The following is a 20,411-nucleotide window of genomic DNA, read 5'->3' as shown; positions in this document are numbered from 1 at the left end:
CAATGATATCCCTGGTTCCACGTCCTCTTCTGAAACCAGCCTGAATTTCTGGCAGCTCCCTGTTGATATACTGCTGCAGCCATTTTTGAATGATCTCCAGCAACATTTTGCTTGCATGTGGTATTAATGATATTGTTCTATAATTCCCACATTCGGTTGGATCACCTTTCTTGGGAATAGGCATAAATGTGGATCTCTTCCAGTCAATTGGCCAGGAAGCTGTCTTCCATATTTCTTGGCATAGACCCGTGGGCACCTCCAGTGCTGCATCTGTTTGTTGAAACATCTCAATTGGTATTCCATCAATTCCTGGAGCTTTGTTTTTCGCCAATGTCTTCAGAGCAGCTTGGACTTCTTCCTTCCGTACCATTGGTTCCTGATCATATGCCACCTCTTGAAATGGTTGAATATCGACTAATTCTTTTTGGTATAATGACTCTGTGTATTCCTTCCATCTTCTTTTGATGCTTCCTGCGTCGTTTAATATTTTCCCCATGGAATCTTCACTATTGCAACTCGAGGCTTCAATTTTTTCTTCAGTTCTTTCAGCTGCACTGAAGGCATTGGCAAATAAGAAGACTCCAGGAGCTGATGGAATGCCAATTCAGATGTTTCAACAAATGGATGCAATACTGGAAGCACTCACTTGTCAATGCCAAAAAATTTGGATGAGAGCTACCTGGCCAACCGACTGGAAAAGATCCATATTTGTGCCCATTCCAAAGAAAGGTGACCCAACAGAATGCAGAAATTATTGAACAATATCAAATGTAAGTAAAATTTTGCTGAAGATCATTCAAAAATTGTTGCAATGTTATATTCACAGGGAACTGCCAGAAATTCAAGCCAGGTTCAGAAGAGGATGTGAAATGAGGAATATCATGGCTGATGTCAGACGGATCCTGGCTGAAAGCAGAGAATACCAGAAGGATGTTTACCTGGGTTTTATTGACTAGCAAAGGCATTCAACTGTGTGGATTGTAACAAATTACAGATAACATTGTGAAGAAGGGAATTCCAGAACACTTAATTATGCTCAGAAGCCCTGGTGGCATAGTGGTTAAGTGCTATGGCTGCTAACCAAAAGTTCAGCAGTTCAAATCCACCAGGCGCTCCTTGGAAACTCTATGGGACAGTTCTACTCTGTCCTATAAAGTTGCTATCAGTCGGAATTGACTTGACAGCAACAGGTTTTTTTTTTTTTTTTTTTAAGTTATGCTCATGTGGAGCCTGTACATAAACTAAGAAGCCGTTGTTTGAATAGGACAAGGGGATACCATGAGGTTTAAAGTCAGGAAAGGTGTGTGTCAGGACTGTATCCTTTGACCATACCTATTCAATTGGTATGGTGAGCAAATAACCTGGACTACATGAAGAAGAACACTGAGTCAGGATTGGAGGAAAACTCATTAACAATCTGTGATATGCAGATGACACAACCTTGCTTGTTGAGAGTGAAGAGGACTTGAAGCACTTACTGATGAAGATTAAGACTACAGCCTTCAGTACAGATTACATGTCAACATAAAAAAAAAATCAAATTCCTCACAATTGGACCAATAAGCAATATCAAGATAAATGGAGAAAATATCGAAGTTGTCAAGGATTCCATTTTACTTGGATCCATAATCAATGCCCATGGAAGCGGCAGTCAAGAAATGAAACATATTGCATTGGGCAGATATGCTGCAAAACGTCTCTTTAAATTGTTAAAAAGCAAAGGTGTCACTTTGAGGACTAAGGTGCCAAGGCACAGGTCTAGCGCCTCATTTGCATGTGAAAGTCGGACAATGAATAAGGAAGACCGAAAAATAATTGATGCCTTTGAATTATGGTATTGGTGAAGAATACTGAATATACCACGGACTACCAGAAGAATGAACAAATCTTTCTTGGAAGAAGTAGAGCCAGAATGTTCCTTAGAAGCAAGGATGACAAGACTTCGTCTCATGTACTTTGGACACATTATCAAGAGGGACCAGTCACTGGAGAAGGGACATCATGCTTGGTAAAGGGTCAGCGAAAAAGAGGAAGATCCTTAATGAGATGCATTGATACAGCGGTTGCAACGATGGGCTCAAACACAGCAACTTTTATAAGGACAGCACAGGACCAGGTCGTGTTCCGTTCCGTAGTACATAGGGTCACTACGGAATTGGAAATGACTGGACAGCACCTAACAATGTAACAAGTTGCACCTATAGACAAAAAATAGTAAGTTAAAAAAAATTTAAGGAAAAGTAAATCCTGTTAACTTTTTGTTTATAGGCAGGGGAAAGACCACTACTTTTTTAATGAGGTGAAATATAACATAAAATTAACCATTTTAAAGTGAACAATTCAGTGGCATTTAACGCAATTACAGTGTTGTGCATTCATCACCTGTATCTAATTAAAAAATATTTTCACTACCCCAAACTAAAACGATACATCCATTAAACCATTATTCCCTATTCCCCCAGCTTCTGGCAGCCACCGATTTGCTGTCTCTATACATTTACCTGTTCTGGATACGTCATATAAATGGAATCATATGTGGCTTTATGTATGGCTTCTTCACTTAGCATATTTTCAGGGTTCATCCATATTCCAGCATTTATCAGTACTTAATTTCTTTTTATGGCTGAATAATATCCCATTGTATGTATATGAACCATGATTTGTTTACTCATTCTTCAGTTGATGGACATTTGGATTGTTTCCACTTTTTGGCTATTATGAAAAATGCTGCCATAAACATTCGAGTACAAGTTTTTGTGATGTTTTAGTTTTTCTTGGGTATACCTAGAAATTGATGAGCCCAACTTATTATCTACAGTGGTGTGCCACTTTACATTCCCATCAGCAATGGACAGGGGTTTCAATTTCTTTACATCCTCCTCACTTGTTATTTACCATCTTTTTATTATAGCCATGCTAGCAGTTGTGAAGTGGTATCTCATGTGGTTTTGACTGGCATTTCCCCAGTGACTCAAGACGTAAAGCATCTTCTCACATGCTTATTGGGTATTCATGTATTTTCTTCGGAGAAATGTCTATTCAGAGACCCCTACTAATTTCCATGAGGGAACAAGAATCTAAGTAGGAAACCAATGATCAAGAACCAGCTTTCTGCCTTCCAATTCAGTATTCTTCCAAGTGTGTGACTGGATGACATGCAGACATTTACTCTCAAATTCATCTCCCACTAGAATCACTTATTAAATGGGACATTTAGTTTTTCTCCAGCTTTTAGATCTGGAGTGAACACGTAAAATTTAAAGACTAAATGGAATGTGATTAAGACACTGCCTTTTCACACCAGTATGATTCAACTCAGTAAGCATTCGTTGAATGCCTACCACGCGTAAAGCACTGTGCTAAGCACTGGAGTAGATGAGATAAACACCCCCCTCAAAAAACAAAAACCAATTCCTGCTCTCTGGATCACAATCTAGTTTTTAGAAGATACACATAGAGCAAAAATTGCCACTGGAATGATAAAAAGAGTTGCTTTTGAGAACAGGTCTGAGAACTTAAATAGCTGTTTAATGAGCTTTTGGCTTTTTATGACTCTAGTACAGCCATTTCACCAGCCCATGTTACTTTATGTACCCAACTCTTTAGGAACAGGTTCTCACCGAAGCAGATCTTCAGTATTTAAGGATGGGTGGCACCTATTTATCAGGTAAACACTACTCTCCTCCACAAGAACAGGAAAACTCTTTTGCATTATGACGGCCCAAGAAGCCAACATGCCAAGAGCGCAATGCTCAAACTCTATCTACTTTGAGCAAAGTAGCTTAGATGTTTGTAAGACAGAAGTTTTATAAAAACCCTTTTGAATTTGAGCCTTGATGCACTAACTTTCCTTACTAAAAAAAAAAAAGCAAACGTTTGGTGATTGGTTTAACAAAGAAAATTGAATAAGGTTTCCCCTATGAAATTGTTTTCAACAAATATACTAGAAAAAGAATATTTGAAGTCACAATGAAAAAGAATTTAACTACTTTTATTTCCAAGTGTAAATTTGAGGCTTTAAACTTGGTTCTGTGACCTTCCTCCTGACCCAACATGGGTATTCATCCTTACGTTTGGATCTAAAGCATTTATTGCCTGCTGCATATTTAAGGAAAAGCATCTCCCACCACGGAGGCTATTCAAAAGAACATTTATTACAAGCTTTTTTTTTTCTAAAGGCAGTTCCATAGACATTTTGAGCAACAACAGCCCTACTAAGGATGGTATTCATTTGGATATATTATATACATATTTTTAAAGCATTTATTTTATAGGCACACCTCATGCATTAACTTCCTACCTCAATTCTACCACTTAAATATTCTGTATATTATTTAAACACTTTAGTAAACATGACTTCCTTTTCTGGGTATAGAATTCATTCATATGCAGTCTCTAGAATCTAAGCACCATGTTTGTTCTAATCAATCTGAACTACAATTGCATCAGAACCTCATAGCAAACTAGCCTGTGACACTGAATTATCACAAGTTTTATCTTAGATCCTCATTAAAAAAAAGGTACATATTGGTTGAGCTCAAATACAGCTGAAGAAATTAATGAAACCTATTATCAAAAGTAGTTGAACTTATGGAAAGCCAAAAATTGCCTTTGATAGTCTGAAGGAAATGTCCTTTCCAATTCGAAATTACACTTGAGACTGATACAGGCCTCTCTAGAGCAGAAGTGATACTACACTGATTCAAAAGTAAAATATATTTGAAAAGTCTGCATCAAAATTTTATACGCGGAAAGGAAAAAAAAAATTTTTTTTATGGTTAAAAATCCTACTGAAACATTTAAAATAAGAACTCCGACAGTGGATCTGGGTTAGCTGGTATGGATAGGATTAACCAGGTTTATTTTGTAACGTAAAAGAAGGTTCTGATGCAAAGCTTTTAGACAATTCTGATTGAATAGTCACCAAATTTGAATTTTTCTTATCCTGTCGTTTTATGCATTCTTCTCTAAATAATAATCTATCTTAAAGTTCTTAATAAAACAAATCTAAGTCGAATGTGATAAAATATTTTTATATTAAAAAGGGCTGCAAGTATCCAATACTACAGAGAGAAAAAAATTCTGTACCTATGATTCACCTACTCCTATAAGTCTGTTTTCAGCTAGAGATATATGAAGAAAAAGACATGATATAGACACCTAATTGATGATAAATTACTAGAGCATGAATGAAAAATGAGTTCCAGGTTGACCTGGCATTGTATATATACTGGTATGAAAATATAAATCCCCTTTATATCATTGATTACTGCTAAAACCCAAACCAGACACACTGCCATCAAGTTGATATCCAACTCATGGCAACCCTATAGAACAGAGTACAACTGCCTTATAGGGTTTCCATGGCTATAAATCTTTACAAAAGCAGACTGCCACATCTTTCTCTCTTGGAGCAGCTGGTGGGTTCAAACCACCGACCTTTTGGTTAGCAGCCAAACGCTTTCACCACGGTGTCACCAGGGCTCCCTGATTACTGGTAACCAGAGCTAAAATTGATTTTCTTTATATAGCAGGTAATAAAAAACAACTGCAAGGATCTTAAATTGGTCTAATTTATTCAGTACTGATGTGGAATACTTAATGCCTAATTTGAAGGCATCAAAAACTGAAATTTATAGACTATTAAAAGCCCTTTACTCTGTAGTTTACAATTCAAATCTCATCACCTGTAATGTTGAAATCCTGGATTTGCACAACATCCACAAATACAACCTTGTTCATTAAAAAAACAAAGGCGATAAACATAACCCTACAGATGCTTAACCCCAAATTTTTTTATAGGTGTGAAATTGAGGCCCACTGGCTTGTTCAAGGTCACAAGGCTAATTAGCACAAGATTCCATATGTTCTACCTCCCAGTTTGGTGCTGTCTTATGTAATACCAAAATACTTCCAGGCTAGTTAAGTATTTATTTAAACCAACAAGCTATCAGGAACAATATTCAAGTGTTTATGCCTAACAGGAATATAAAATCTTAGCATAAATATGAGTGGCCTAGAATTAAGTCAGATTTACATATTGCAAATAAAACACCATATATATAAAATAAATGGTTTCTGTTGATTACCAGACATTATTTCATCAGACTGGGACATAAACAATCAGAGGCTCAATTAAGCTCTGCTAAGTCTGGATACATTCAGCTTTGTTAATTTGTATGAAATTTCCTCCATATAGATAGGAACCATGAGGGTTAATTTAAATACTCTTCCATCTTTGACAGCCATCTTATTTCTCAGAATACTTGTATGATTTTGAAAGAATTGGTAAGTTTAGCGTAATGATTCACACCAAGATGACAGCTCCATACATTGCCAATGTGTCTCTAAAAGTATTTATCTGTTAAGATCAGCTGAACTTACCGCTTATAATAAATTATATTTCTCAATATCAACAGGACTCTTCAAAAGCATGGTGTTTGTTATCCATCATTAATAACTGCATGAGAGATAAGCAATCTAAAAAAGCATAAAATAGTCTAGACAGCACAAAAATGAAACGTTAACTGAATAAAATGAATTTTGTGGAAATATTTTCTGTGCAGAATACTGGAGGAATTTGAACAAAATTTAGCAAGTTAACTACCAAGTGCAAGAAAACAGTTGCTTCAATGCTATACAAAATAATTATCTCTTAAATTTAACCAAATAAAAATTTCCACTATTCAATCACATTTTGAGAAGTATTAAACCAAGTTGTTTCATCCATCTTCAAAAAGGAGAGAGTTAAGGCTAAAAAGATTAAACACCAAGTGTTCATCATACCTTTTAGTCAATACAGACTTTGTTAACATGCACTATTTACCATGAGATATACAGGTTTTCCTAATTTTTATTTCAGTTCTATTTAATGTCTTAAGCTACTTCTGGATCTAACACACAAAGTAAACCTACTAAAACCAGTTAAAATTTATTTCTATCACCTTGACTTTTGAGATCATCATGTAGGTTTATAATTGGCATTATTTGTCACAAAGTAGCAGAATAAACTTCTGTACTAAAATATGTACCAGTATGTCTTACGAAGTTACCAAAATATATACAACTAACATTTATATTTAACTACTTTCAATAAGGTGGAAAGCACAATGTTCAGGTTGTTTAAGAGCATAAATTACCTTTATAGATATAGATTGTTTATGTTTGGCTTTTGCAGTTTCCTGAAAAACTCGTCCATATTAAGCCAGTCTTGGAAGACCTAAGCGGAAGATTTAAACTTATAGACCCTATAATGACACCTTTGTTCTATTATTAATATAGTAACACTAAAAAACCCAATCCCAATGCTTCTTTTTCATGCCTAACCAGAGAGATGCTCTGTCACAGTCTTTCAAGTTTTTTGTCTTCTTAATATAAAAGCTGAACAACCCCCTTAAGAGTCTGACTTCAGTAGAAAACCCACAGATTATGGGTATCATATTTATTGGGACATATTTTCTTAAATAGGAGATAATTCATGTACTGTATCAAGGTGTGTTATAATCAAATTTTCACTGTATTTCTCCACATTTTTCATACTTTTTAACATTACAGTTGGATGGAGGAAGACCAGAATAGTTCGGAAAAGTCTAGCTTGTAAGATATAAAGTTCACTGTGTGCCTTTTAAAGTATTTAAATAATTGCAAGTATTATAATCACAAGGGACATTGTAATAAGAATAATTGCAAAGGAAGCTTTATAGTCAAAGAAAATACAGTACTTTGGATTGGCCAAAACACACAGCTCAGAAATCAAAGTAATGCAGTTTAGTTGTTGACCATCTGGCTACAGATCTTAAAAAGCTACTGCTCCGAAAGCTGTACCCAGTAACTTTCCAAAGTTGCTTTTGAATAAAGTTCTTAAATTGTAGCAATAAACAAAATGACAAGATACACTTAAACAATACTGCAGTTTATCAAAAGACACATAAAAAATTTCAAACCTTATGCCTTTGGGAGTTATAAAAATCAATGTTTTGGCTAAGTTACAAATGAGTCTATAATGCAATTATTTGCAGAACTCCAGTAATGTTAATGACAGCTATCAGGTTTTTTTAAAAAACATAAAAATATTGAGCCCCATTATTTACCTGTAGAACTTGCTCATTTATGCCTAAATTTCAGCATTTAACATATCATCACTGCTCTAATTCTGAAAGTCACATCCAAAGGATAAGGCAAAACCACCTACAAATTGGCATATCTGTTTATTTCTCAGTTTGTGAAAATGTCCTTAATTTGTTGATGCAGCAAACAAATTTCAACTCTGATTGCTATGCAAAAAGAAGAGAAGATAATCTGCTTTGCAAACTGCATACAGGCAACATGCTATATGAAAAAATTACTAACTGAACTACAGGTATTAAATACTGAAAAAAGTTAACAGTTTATTATAATTTATTTTATTTAACAATCTAAGAAGTTCGCAGCCATCAGCAGTTCCAGTGCAATTTCAGGTGCAATTGGGAATTCGGGTATCTCGGTGGAGCTGTTAGTGTAGCGAACCTTGTAGGTAAAATACATGCATACTTTTGATAGCACATGTGAAGGGATCTCTCTAAAATTGACCTCATTGGTTTCATTCTCAGCAAACTGACCTGTAAAACAAAAGGAATTTGTTAAAAGAATAAACCTAACTAGCAACAAATGAAATATTAAGCTTCAATTACAGACCATAAACATAAAAAATCCTTATTGAGATTCATCAAGACTGAATTTTTAAATTCTAATACTTTCCCAGAAAACCCTGGTGGCATAGTGGTTAAGCGCTATGGCTGTTAACCAAAAGGCTGGCAGTTCAAATCCACCAGGCGCTCCTTGGAAACTCTATGGGGCTGTTCTACTCTGTCCTATAGGTTTGCTATGAATCGGAAGTGACTCGATGGCAACGGGTTTTAATGCTTTCCCAGAGAGTTGGACTAAGTAATTTTTCTGAGACCCTAGGTGTCATGATTATTCAGGGTGAGCAGAACAGAAAAAGCCAAATTGTTCTTTTATAAGAATCAGTTCAGGGAATCATGTCTTTATGGTCATCAGGAGCCCTATGCTATACTGAATTGTCCTAAATAAAGTTAGGACAAATAACTGATTTTCTGATTGTGCTTTTCTACCAGTGAGTGAATATATAAAACACAATAAAATTTTTGTTTTTTGGAGAAAGATACTATTAAAAAAAAAAAAAAACTGTTCATGGTTTCCTCCTTTACTTTTTAAAAATATGATCATGTTTATGGGATATTATAAGCCACTTCCCTTTGTTCAATAACAGTTCACAAACTACCTCTCAGTCATTCCTAAAATTTCTTTAGCTACATGAACGTTTTATCATTAAGCCTTTACTCATAAGGACAAAATTTTTCTTAGCTGTCTAGCACTAGCACTATGTACTGAATACAAAAGGTATTTCACACCTAAAAATAAACTTTCTGAGAATGCACTATATATTTTTTTAAAGTTTCCTAATAACTGTCTATTGGTTGAAGGTGGAGTAGAGAGGTAGAAGAAGATAGGGACTCAGGAAATAATTCACAACACTGAGGTAAAATTTGGTTTGCTAATTAACTGTAACTCCCTTTCTTGAATAAATATATGAAGTATTGCCAACAGGCACTTACTAAGTCATTGATATACTAGACACTAGTATTTCTTTTTTATTGAAGTGAAATTCATATAACATAAAATTAGCTACTTTAAAGTACACAATTTCAATAACATTTATACATTCACAGTGCTGTGCAACTACTCCCTCTTATTCAGTTACAAAACCCTTTTCTAACCCCACCCTAAAAAACTCCATACCCATTAATCAGTGAGTCCCCACTCCCCGAACCCTCACACCTAGCAACTACCACTCCTATGTATATGCCCAAAGGAATTTAAAACAGGTATTCAAACAAATACTTGTGTATGAATGACCATAACAGCACAATCTGCAATAGCCAAAAGGTAGAAATAGCCCAAGTGTCCAAAACTGATGAACTGATAAACTGTGGTATATTCACACAACGTAATATGATTCAGTCATAAAAAGGTGTGAAGTACTGATATATGTTCCAAAGTGGATGAACCCTGAAAACATTATGCTAAATCAAAGAAACCAGACACGAAAGGCCACGTATTGCATGATGCCATTTATATGAAATATCCAGAATAGGCAAATCCATAGAGATGGAAAGCACATCAGTGGTTGCCAGGGGCTGTGGGACCCAGGGAATGGGGAGTGACCGCTTAATGAGTGTGGTTTTTCTTTCTGGCTGATAAAAATGTTTTAGAACTAGACAGAGGGGGTGGCTGCAAAAAACTGTAAATGTACTGAATGCCACAGAACTGTACCTTTAAAATAGTTAATATTATGCTACATGAATTTTACCTCATTAAAAAAAAATAGGGAAAAAAAGGAAAATGTTAAGAATAAAAATTTGGGAGGTGGTAACTTCTATAAATAAACTTGATATGTAATCGGGAGCACATATCACTAATCAGGGTCCTTCTGTGGTTAATAAGTTAACCACTGAAACTAATGTAGGGAAAATAATTGAAAAAAAGAAATAACAGAAACCAGTGTTTTCCAATTTAACATAATTGTGCAGTAGTGGTAGAACAGTTACTCTTCTCTCTCTTTTTTAATGTTATGAGTTATTTAATTCAAGTTAAAAATACATTCATCAAACACTAAAACTGAAGATATATGAAGATAAAATAAAAAAATGTTCCTACCTGGGCCACTCAACATGGCTTTTATTGTTCCTGATGTTAGTGCATGTTCTCTTTTTACAATAAATTCATGACCATCAGAAGATATCAATTTGACATACATGGCATCTGGGCCTTCACAGCCACCATAAGTTTTCTCCTCTCCATCTAAAATAGTGAAACGATTTTTTAATCACATAACTTATTAAAAATAAACACAAACTGTGTGATACATTTATACACTTACAGCAATAGCAACAACAACAAAAAAGAGTAGCTGCTGAGGTTGCTTATGTACAACCAAACACCTCAGGGGATTTGGTTCCTTGGTTGGAGGTTTAGGGTCATGCTTTCAGGGGATATCCCAGTTAACTGGCCTAATAAGATGTTTAGTGCTTCTATTCTACCTCCTAGTTCATTGTGTAATGCCTGTGGTCTTAAAAGCTTGCAACTGGCCATCCAAGGCACAACAATTGATCTATATTCACCTGGAAAAACAGAGAAAGAAGGAGAGTCAGAAATAGCAGGAGGAAATGGAATTCATGGCTAACTGTCTCCATGAATAATTGCCTCCTTCTCTATGAGACCAGTTAGGACTGGATGGTGCCAGCTACCATTACTGAACATTTTGATCAAACATTCTATAGGACAATCTTGATCAAAGGGGGGAAAATGCAGAACAGAATTTAAGATTCTCATGGAATCCAGGCTTTCTGGAGCCATGGAGGCTGGAAACTATTGCCCTGAGATAATTTTCAAACCTTAAACCAAAAATATCCCCTAAGTCTTCTGAAAACCAAACAGCAGTTTAGCTTAACTAGCAAAGAATGTCCTGAGCATAATGCTCTTTTAAGATCTACCTAAGTGGGATCAAATTGAAACAGCAACTCAAAAGATTAGACAGGAACCTTAGCGGGCAGTGGGTTCATGTTAATGGAGGAAGAACTAACACGAAAAGGAGGGAGAGAATCACTGCACAACTCCAAGAAGGTAATCAATGTCAGTGAACTGTACATGTAGAAAATGTGTATGTTCTGCTGTGTATGTTCTCAACAACAAAAATAAATCATAATAAATAAACACATTTACCAAAGTTCCTATCTAAGGAACTCAGAACAGAAGCATTTCTGGAGGATAATAACAGATTCAATGGTTTAAAATTCTAGATATAGAAAACTGAAGGTCCTGACTATAGCTATAGAAGTAACATTTAAGTTATTCTCTATAATAAATGACTCTTCTGGATTTTCTTGTTTCCCATTTGCCTTCTACTTCTTCTAAACATTTAAAACTTCAAATCATGCTCTAACTCATTAGTAAACTGGTTAGTCTTCAACGCGATAGCTAAGGGCATGGGCTCTGGAGTGGAACTGCTTGGACTCAAATCTGCACTCAGACCCTGAGCAACTTATTTTGCCTCTCTGGGGTCTGATTTCCTCACTTTTAAAATTTAGGTAATACTAAACAAACATTTAAAACAATGCTTGGCATCCATCTATCCATCCATCCACCCACCCACCCACCCAGACGTCTGTCCATCCACCCACCCACCCACCCATCTATACACACACACACAAATGCTATACAAATTTTATTAGTCATTTGGTTAATCTAGGCCAAGAATAGATAGGGGAGCCCTGGTAGTGCAGTAGTTAAGCACTTAGGCTGCTAACCAAAAGGTCTGTGGTATGAACCCACAAGCCTCTCTGGGAGAAAGATGTGGCAGTCTGCTTCCGTAAAGATTTATAGCCTTGGGAACCCTAAAGGGCAGTTCTACTATCTCCTACAGAAGTGGAACTGCCTTGACAGCAATGGGCTTTTTTGATATAGACAACTGGCAATTAAAGAGACACCAAATGCAGATATTTCCACGTACGCTTTAACTAGGGATTTTATGGTTGTACACGAGAAATGTCTGAAAGTATTGGAAAAATTGGTTAAAAAAAAAAAGTATGCAGGTGATGGGGGCAATTTAAGGTGAGATAAGTTCATTTTTTTCTTTCATTCATGAGGTCAAACCATTTCACTGGTGAAGCTACTATGGCTTATCATCAGAAGAAACTGCCAAAATGAAATGCTGTTACATGTTTAACTCAAACATCAGCCATACTCAAGAGAAAAAAAAAACCAAATGTTGCCTTAACAAAAGAGCTGAAATAACAGCAATAGAGACAATTTTAAAGGGAGTATTTGTAGACAATGAAATCAATCTATTTAATAAATAATCTTAAATTAGTAACAATTTTGTATTACCAAAGCAGCATATTCAAATTTGAATAAGATAGTCAAACAGTAAGACTAATAATTCTATCAATTGTGTCACGGATTGAATTGTGTCCCCCAAAAATATGTGTATCAATTTGGCTAGACTGTGATTCCCAGTATTGTGTGTGACTGTCCACCATTTTGTCATCTGATGCAATTTTCCTGTGTGTTGTAAATCCTGTCACTATGATGTTAATGAGATGGATTAGCAGCAGTTATATTCATGAGCTCTACAAGATTAGATTGTATCTTAAGCCAATCTCTTTGGGATATAAAAGAGAGAAGCAAGTAAAGAGTCATGGGGACCTCATATTACCAAGAAAGCAGTGCTGGAAGCAGAGCGTGTCCTTTGGACTTGGGGTTCCTGTGTGGAGAAGCTCCTAGTCCAGGGGAAGATCGATGAGAAGGACCTGCCTCGAGAGCCGACAGAGAGGGAAAGCCTTCCCCTGGAGCTGACACCCTGAATTTGGATTTCTAGCCTACTAGACTGTGAGAAAATAAATTTCTCTGTTATGGCAGCACTAGATATTTTTTAGATATGGCTAAGACAACCCGAAATACGCATTTTTAGAAATAAGTGTGTTTACAAATTAATTTTATATGCCATGTGAGCTCAACTTCTTTTGACAAGTCCCAAAGTCTAACAGACTTCTTTTACTCAGCAATCTACTTTTGGATCCATAAAAATAATTATTAATCCATTTACTGCCCAGTTTAAATTATTGCACAAAGTAATGAATACAGACAAAACATCAGTCTTTAACAACTGCAAGGAGAGATGAAGAGATGGAGCAAATATGTATTACTCTGTTACCAGCCACCCCCACTTGCACCATGCTTGCTGAAGCCACAGCAGCTAGTTCAAGGTAACTTTTTTTTTGGGGGGGGGGCGCTGGGGGCATTATTTTCATATGAAGTCTTTGGGTGGCACAAATGGTTAAGCCCTTGACTACTAGCCAATAGGTTGGTGGCTCAAATCCTCTCGGACACATCTCAGAAGACAGGCCTGGTCAATATGCTTCCAAAAGGTCACAGCTTTGAAAACCCTGTGGAGCACAGTTCTACTCTGCACACATGGAGTTGCCACGAGTAAGAACTGACTTGAAGGCAACTAACGACATATTTTTGTATACTCCTTAAAATCTTTCCTCACATATATAACTCACAGTTTTTTACTATGACACAATTTTAATTTTTATAGTTACCAATGGCCTGAAAGGTCTGAGGCTTATTCTAAAACCTTAGGAAGCCATGGAAAGGAGAAGTATAGAGAAGGGTGAGCTAAGTACTGGTCAGCCAAAAACATATATTTACTACTCATTCATTTGTTAACATTTAATTTAGAAATCTGTAAATCTATGATTTATAAATATCACCTATATACTATTGCTACCAAAAATGTTTAATATGAATTAATTACAAGATGGTATAGATTGAATTATGTCCTGCAAAAACGTGTGTCAACTTGACTAGACCATGATTCCTAGTATTCTGTGGTTGTCCTTCATTTTGTGATCTGATGTATTTAACCTATGTGTTGTAAATCCTAACCTCTATGATATTAATGAAGCAGGATGCCATCTACAGGATTAGGTTGTATCTTGAACCAATCTCTTTTGAGATAGGAGAGAGAGAGTCGAATAGACAGGAGGAAGACCTACTATCGCCAAGAAAGAAAAGCCAGGAGCAGGGTGCATCCTTTGGACCCAGGGTCCCTGCAGTAAGAACCTCCTAGATCCAGGGGAAGATTGATGAGGACCTTCCCTCACAGTGGCCAGAAGGAAAAAGCTTTCCTCTGGTGCCAGCACACTAATTTTGGACTTCTAGCCTCCTAATCTGTGAGAGAATGAATCTGTTTGTTAAAACCATCCACTTGTGGTATTTCTGTTATAGCAGCAGCATTAGATAACTAAATAACGAAGCACTAGATATTTAGCAGCACTAGATAACTAAGACACAAGGAAACAATCAGACAAATCTAAATTGAGGGACAGTCTTTGAAACAACTGGCCTGTTCTTTTAAAAAAGTCAGTCATTACAGACCCTTCCCTACCCCCCAAAAAGTAGGGAAATGTTTTAGATTAAAGGAGAACTATAAAGAGGTAAGTTAATACACTAAGTGATCCTTGATTAGATCCTAGATTAAAAATAACAAACCCCGCTGTAAAGAACACTATTCAGCAACGGGGAGATTCTGCGTATGGATTAAATTAGGCGTCGCATCCCGAAGTACTCAGGTGCGGTCTATGTGGCCAAGAAAAAAGCACACACACACAGGAAAAGCAAATGTGGCAAAACGTTAACAACTGGTGAAAACTATCTGAGCGTTCAATGTATTATTCTTTCAACTTTTCACAATAAAAAGCTGGGGAGCTCATAAAGATCTTAGCTTCTAAATTATAGACTACTCAAACATAAAGATTTCAGCAGTTTTGGCCAAGCTTTAAAAACGAAGCAAAATAAAAATATTTAATCACTGTTTCATATGTCTACTGTGAAAGTTAAATTTCTTAATAAGGTGCCATTTCTCACTAGGAATCACAAATTGGACTTCGCACAATAATATCACTGATCTGCCTCTCAGGAATATATAGTAAACATAAGCTGTTGATTTAAACAACAACTAATTTCAGTCTACTCCGACAATTTTCTTACTTACATTCACTGATTTCAAAGGCCTAACTTTAGTTGAGAAGAAAAAACAGCTTTAGTCAAAACACAAAATAACCTTTATATAACTTACCCATAATGCTCTTATGAAACTCTACTTCACTTCCACAGGAACTTTAGTAGCTTCCTGAAAATGTAACAACGCAATATCAAGATTAATACTGCTACAGAGATATTTCTACCACTGTTATTTAATCTGCCCTTGGTGTTATAACGGACTGTCTCCCTCCTATTCTGTAAGAGTATACAACTGCAACACAGCAAAAGCACCATATTTCTATCAATCAACTGAAGAGTTCCAAAATGCTTCATCAGTTGGGGCTTTTGAATTGATGATTACTTAAAATAAAGCTTTAAAACCCTCTGCACTAAAAGGGACGGCCTAGAGGCTGGAAAGGGGAATGAGGGGACTTCTGGAAGCTGACAATGTTCTACTAGTTGACCTGGGTGGCAATTCATATGTATTTTTACTTTAGAATAATTCATAGTTTGTATACTTAACAGTATAAAAATTCTTTCCATCCCAGGACAACATACCACAATATTCAGACCACCTCTATGACAATTAAGTACTGAGTTATGATAAATGTTAGGAAGACATGAATTCAAATTACTATTCTTCAATTTACTAGTTCTGATGCCTAACACACAACAGGCATTCAATAATTGGCAGCTCCTTACTATCCCCAGGGTCTTCCATTTTGGAACCAAAGGAAAATAAAGCCCTACAGAAGCTCAGAAACTGATGATTCTGCAAAATAGTTCATTTTGTTTCTCTTCCTATTAAAGCTTTTTGCAATAGGTAGGGAAACATAAAAACGTTATAAACTGATTGGGGGTGGGGGTGCTGAGGTAGAGCTTGTAAAGCATGTGACACGTTAAAAATAACGGTCAATTACAACCACTACAGAAGATGGTATGTCGCTTCCTCAAAAAACTAAAACTAGAACTACCTTATGATCCAGCATAGGGTCACTATGAGTCGGATTCACTTGACAGCTGTGGGTTTGGTTTTTTGTTTTTTTTGATGATCCAGCAATCCCACTTCTAGGTGTATGCCCTAGAGATCTAATACTAAAGACGCAATCAGGCACATGCACACCTATGTTCAATGCAGCACTACTCACAAGCACAAAAAGATAGAAACAACCTAAGTACGCGTCAATGGATGAATGGATAAACAAAACGTGGTACAAATATACGATGGAATACTATGCAGCTATAAAGAATAATGATGAGTTCTCAAAATATAATGTGGATGAATCTTGACGATATTATGCTCAGTGAAACAAGTCAATCACAACAAGACAAATACTGTATGATCTCACTATTATAAAAAGACAAGAATAGGTACATGTATTGTAACCAACAATACCTGGTGGTTACCAGGGATAGGTTGGGGGGGGGTTCCGCTCTCAAGATAGCAGACACTTGTTATTTCTGGTCATGGGAAATATAACATTAAATGTGAGTGAAGTGTGAACAGTGTGAGGAAGGTAAATGATGTCACTAAGAAGTACACAAGAAAAAAGGATGTGTTTGGTAAATGCTTTGACATATACAACTGTGCAAAAGCAACTAAAAAATAGGAGTGTAATTATGTGTGTATGTACATATGCATACAACTCTACAGGTATGTATACATGCGTATATATATGGGCATATATAGATGAATATATATACAGGGTTTTCTGGAAACCCTGGTGGCATAGTGGTTAAGAGCTACAGCTGCTAACGAAAAGGTTGGCAGTTCAAATCCACCAGGTGCTCCTTAGAAACCCTACAGGGCAGTTCTACTCTGTCCTACAGGGTCACTATGAGTCGGAATTGACTCAATCACAACCAGTTTTTTTTTTTTTTAATACAGAAGTATGTATATATATATATAAGTGTACACATCCGTATATATTCATATATACAATAAAGCACATGGGCACAAACATGGATGCTTCTTGGACTTAACCAAACACCTTGTCGGATTAGTCTATGGGGTCTGAAGGCTTAAGACTGTAGTCTTGGGGGACAACCCTGTCAATTGGCACAATATGGTATGTAAAGTTTAAGTTCTATATCCTAGTTTGGTGAATAGCATCTGGGGTCTTAAAAGCTTGCAAGCGGCCATCTAAGGTACAACTATTGGTCTCTACGTGACCAGGGTAAAAGAGAAAGAAGAAAACCAAAGACTCAGAAAAGAAACTAGTCCACAGGACGAAGAGTCTACATGGAACATGACCTCATCTACCCTCAGACCAGAAGAACTAGATGGTGCCTGGCTACCACTACTGACTGCTCTGATTAGGAAAAGGATAAGAGGACAGAACTCAAATTCTTAAAAAGTGCAGACTTACTGGACCAGTTGAGACTGGAGGACTCCCTGAGGCTATCGCCCTGTGGTACTCTTTAAACCCTGAACCAAAACTAGTCCATGAGGTCATCTTTTTTAGGGGGTTTTAATTTCTTTCTTTCTTTTTTTAATTCTGCAGTAGGTGAAAGTTTACAAAGCAACTTAGATTTCCATTTGATAGTTTGTACATAAAGTGTTTCATGGCCTTGGCTTCATTCCCCACCATGTGTCCCCATGCTCCCCATTTCTACCCTGGGTTCCCCATTTCCTTTTGTCCGGATTTTCTACCGCTTCCTGCCTTCTCATCTTTGTTTTTGAGAAAATCCTGGTCCTTTTGATCCATGACATCATCTTTTAGCTAACAGACTGGTTCATAAAATAAACAATATCATCCATGAGTACTATGCTCCTTTAAAAAATCATCTGTATGAGACCAAACAGACAACATTTACTCAAAAGCAAAGCGGAGAAGGTGAGGGGGAAGGGAAACTAGGTTACTGGAAACAGAACAACCAGAATGGACGTAACAAGAGAGTTGATACACTATGAAAAATGCAACCAATGTCACCGAACAAATTGTGCAGAAATTGTTAAATGGGAACCTAATTTGCTGTGTAAAGTTTCAACAAAAACACAGTATTTAAAAGACTAAAACAGTCACGTAGAACAGCATAATCCATTAAAATATACACATGTACATAATGGTCAAGGAAAAAACCCTGCCACACCAATATGTTCTAAGGCAGTGTGGTTCTTTATTCTTTATCTGGGTAAAAGTCCTCTATCTTCTAGAATCTGAAGAAAACTAAGGGCCCTCTCCCAGAAACAAAGTATACACATTTTATATAGAATTTCCTGGGGAGCAGGGGTAAGGTAGGGAGGGGTGACATGGGTGGCGACTGGGGGGATGGCCAGACCTTCTGAAGCTCAATGACAGATCTCAAGTTATGAACCTCCATGGAAGGAGGTAAAATAATTCATTCCCTTGCTCCCACAGAAAAACAAAACAAAGCTGTCTCAAGTTTTTGAACATTTGAGAAAAGATGATCACCTCCAGGAAAATAAAGTTGTAGATACAGATTTTGGGGGTTTTTTCCCCCATAAAAGTCCAACAGTTTTAAAACAAGCACTGTTCCATTTTGATCAAGGGTTTTTATAGAGGAACTCTAATCAAACAAGGGAAAATGTAAAACAGAATTTCAAATTCTCATGAAATACTGCCTTTCTGGAGCCATGGAGGCTGGCTGAATCCCTGAAACTACTGCCCTGAGATAATCTTTAAAATTTAAACCAAAAATATCCCCGGAAGTCTTTTAATAATCAAAGAATAGTTTAGCTTAACTTGTAAAAAATGTCTGCCTTGAATATTATGCACTTTTAAGAACTATCTATACGGGGTCCAACTGTCAAAAGCAACTCCAAAGATTAGACAGGAAGCTTAGGGGCCAGTGAGTTTATGTTAACAAGGGAGGAGCAACTCAGAAAAGGAGGACAAGAATGCCTGCACAACTTGAAGAATATAATCAATGTCACTAAATTGTACACGTAGAAACTGCTGAATTGGTGTACGCTTTGCTATATATACTCTCAAACAACAACAAAATAGTGTTGTTTCTTAAGTTCTGAACTGACTTGAAGATAGATCACCTTATATCCTTTAGCTACTCGATACTGGTAGACACTAACCAAATATTTGTTGAATGGATGACAACATAATATAGCCAAGAACATGAGGTAGCTTTCAGGAGAATGAAAAGACAAGGCTTCCCTCTTCCTACGTAGATGTCCATATCTATAATGTAACAAATCACTCTTCAGTCCTTCTGCAGACAGGCTACCAAGGTCTGGAAATTTAACAATGATTTGGGGAAAAAAAAAATTAATATTTTTTGAGAAATCTTAAGTTTTAAAACAGAATAAGATAATTGCTAAAGGAAAAGATCTCATGTTTTCTGTTATTTGTATTTTAACAACGTATTAATGCATTTCTTCAGAGAAGGACTGTATTCGTATAGCACTCTTTTTTATGCCACTATCAGGAAAACAGCATTACCTAAGTATCCCAGCTAATATTTTAATTCAAGGCCTTAAAAGACAGGTCAAGAAAATGAACGATTACATTTTGGATCAGGAAAGGAACTTGGAGATAATCAATCTAATCCTTCATCTTAAAAAACAATATCATGAATAATATGTTCCAGGAAGTGATAGGGTAGGATTTTAGAAATCAAATCTCTTAGTGTAGAACACTCACAGGGCATGAAGGGAGATATTTAAAGAACGAATCCTAACGTCAGATAAGGCAAAGAAGACGGCAGCAACAGTGATGTAATATTAGCAATAATCTGAGTGCATAACAAGTGGTAATGGTAAGCATTACATGAAATGTCTTACAACATTATTTATTTAAAAACCACACTTCCACAGAGGAACTTTTGTC

The 20,411-nt window shown here is 36.4% G+C and overlaps 1 protein-coding gene across 14 annotated transcripts in view; it reads right to left on the bottom strand.

Annotated features, from left to right (window-relative positions):
- Window positions 1-8,379: 8,379 nt before the first annotated feature.
- Window positions 8,380-20,411, bottom strand: part of ELOC (elongin C) — a 90,447-nt gene continuing 78,415 nt past the window's right edge. For 11 of the 14 annotated variants that reach the window (XM_049853710.1, XM_049853715.1, XM_049853707.1 and 8 more), the window contains 3 exons: window positions 15,701-15,754; window positions 10,717-10,860; window positions 8,380-8,597 (listed from right to left, as the gene is read on the bottom strand). In XM_049853710.1, the coding sequence (XP_049709667.1) occupies window positions 8,407-8,597; window positions 10,717-10,860; window positions 15,701-15,704 (339 nt within the window). In that variant the 5' untranslated portion in view covers window positions 15,705-15,754 and the 3' untranslated portion in view covers window positions 8,380-8,406. The remainder of the gene's footprint in view (window positions 8,598-10,716; window positions 10,861-15,700; window positions 15,755-20,411) is intronic. The other 3 variants (XM_049853718.1, XM_049853717.1, XM_049853716.1) reach the window with 1 other exon arrangement.

This window comes from Elephas maximus, chromosome 15 (assembly GCF_024166365.1).
Source record: "Elephas maximus indicus isolate mEleMax1 chromosome 15, mEleMax1 primary haplotype, whole genome shotgun sequence".
NCBI lineage: Eukaryota > Metazoa > Chordata > Mammalia > Proboscidea > Elephantidae > Elephas > Elephas maximus.
The sequence above is the reverse complement of the archived record's forward strand: the minus strand, read 5'-3'. Positions and strand labels throughout refer to the sequence as shown.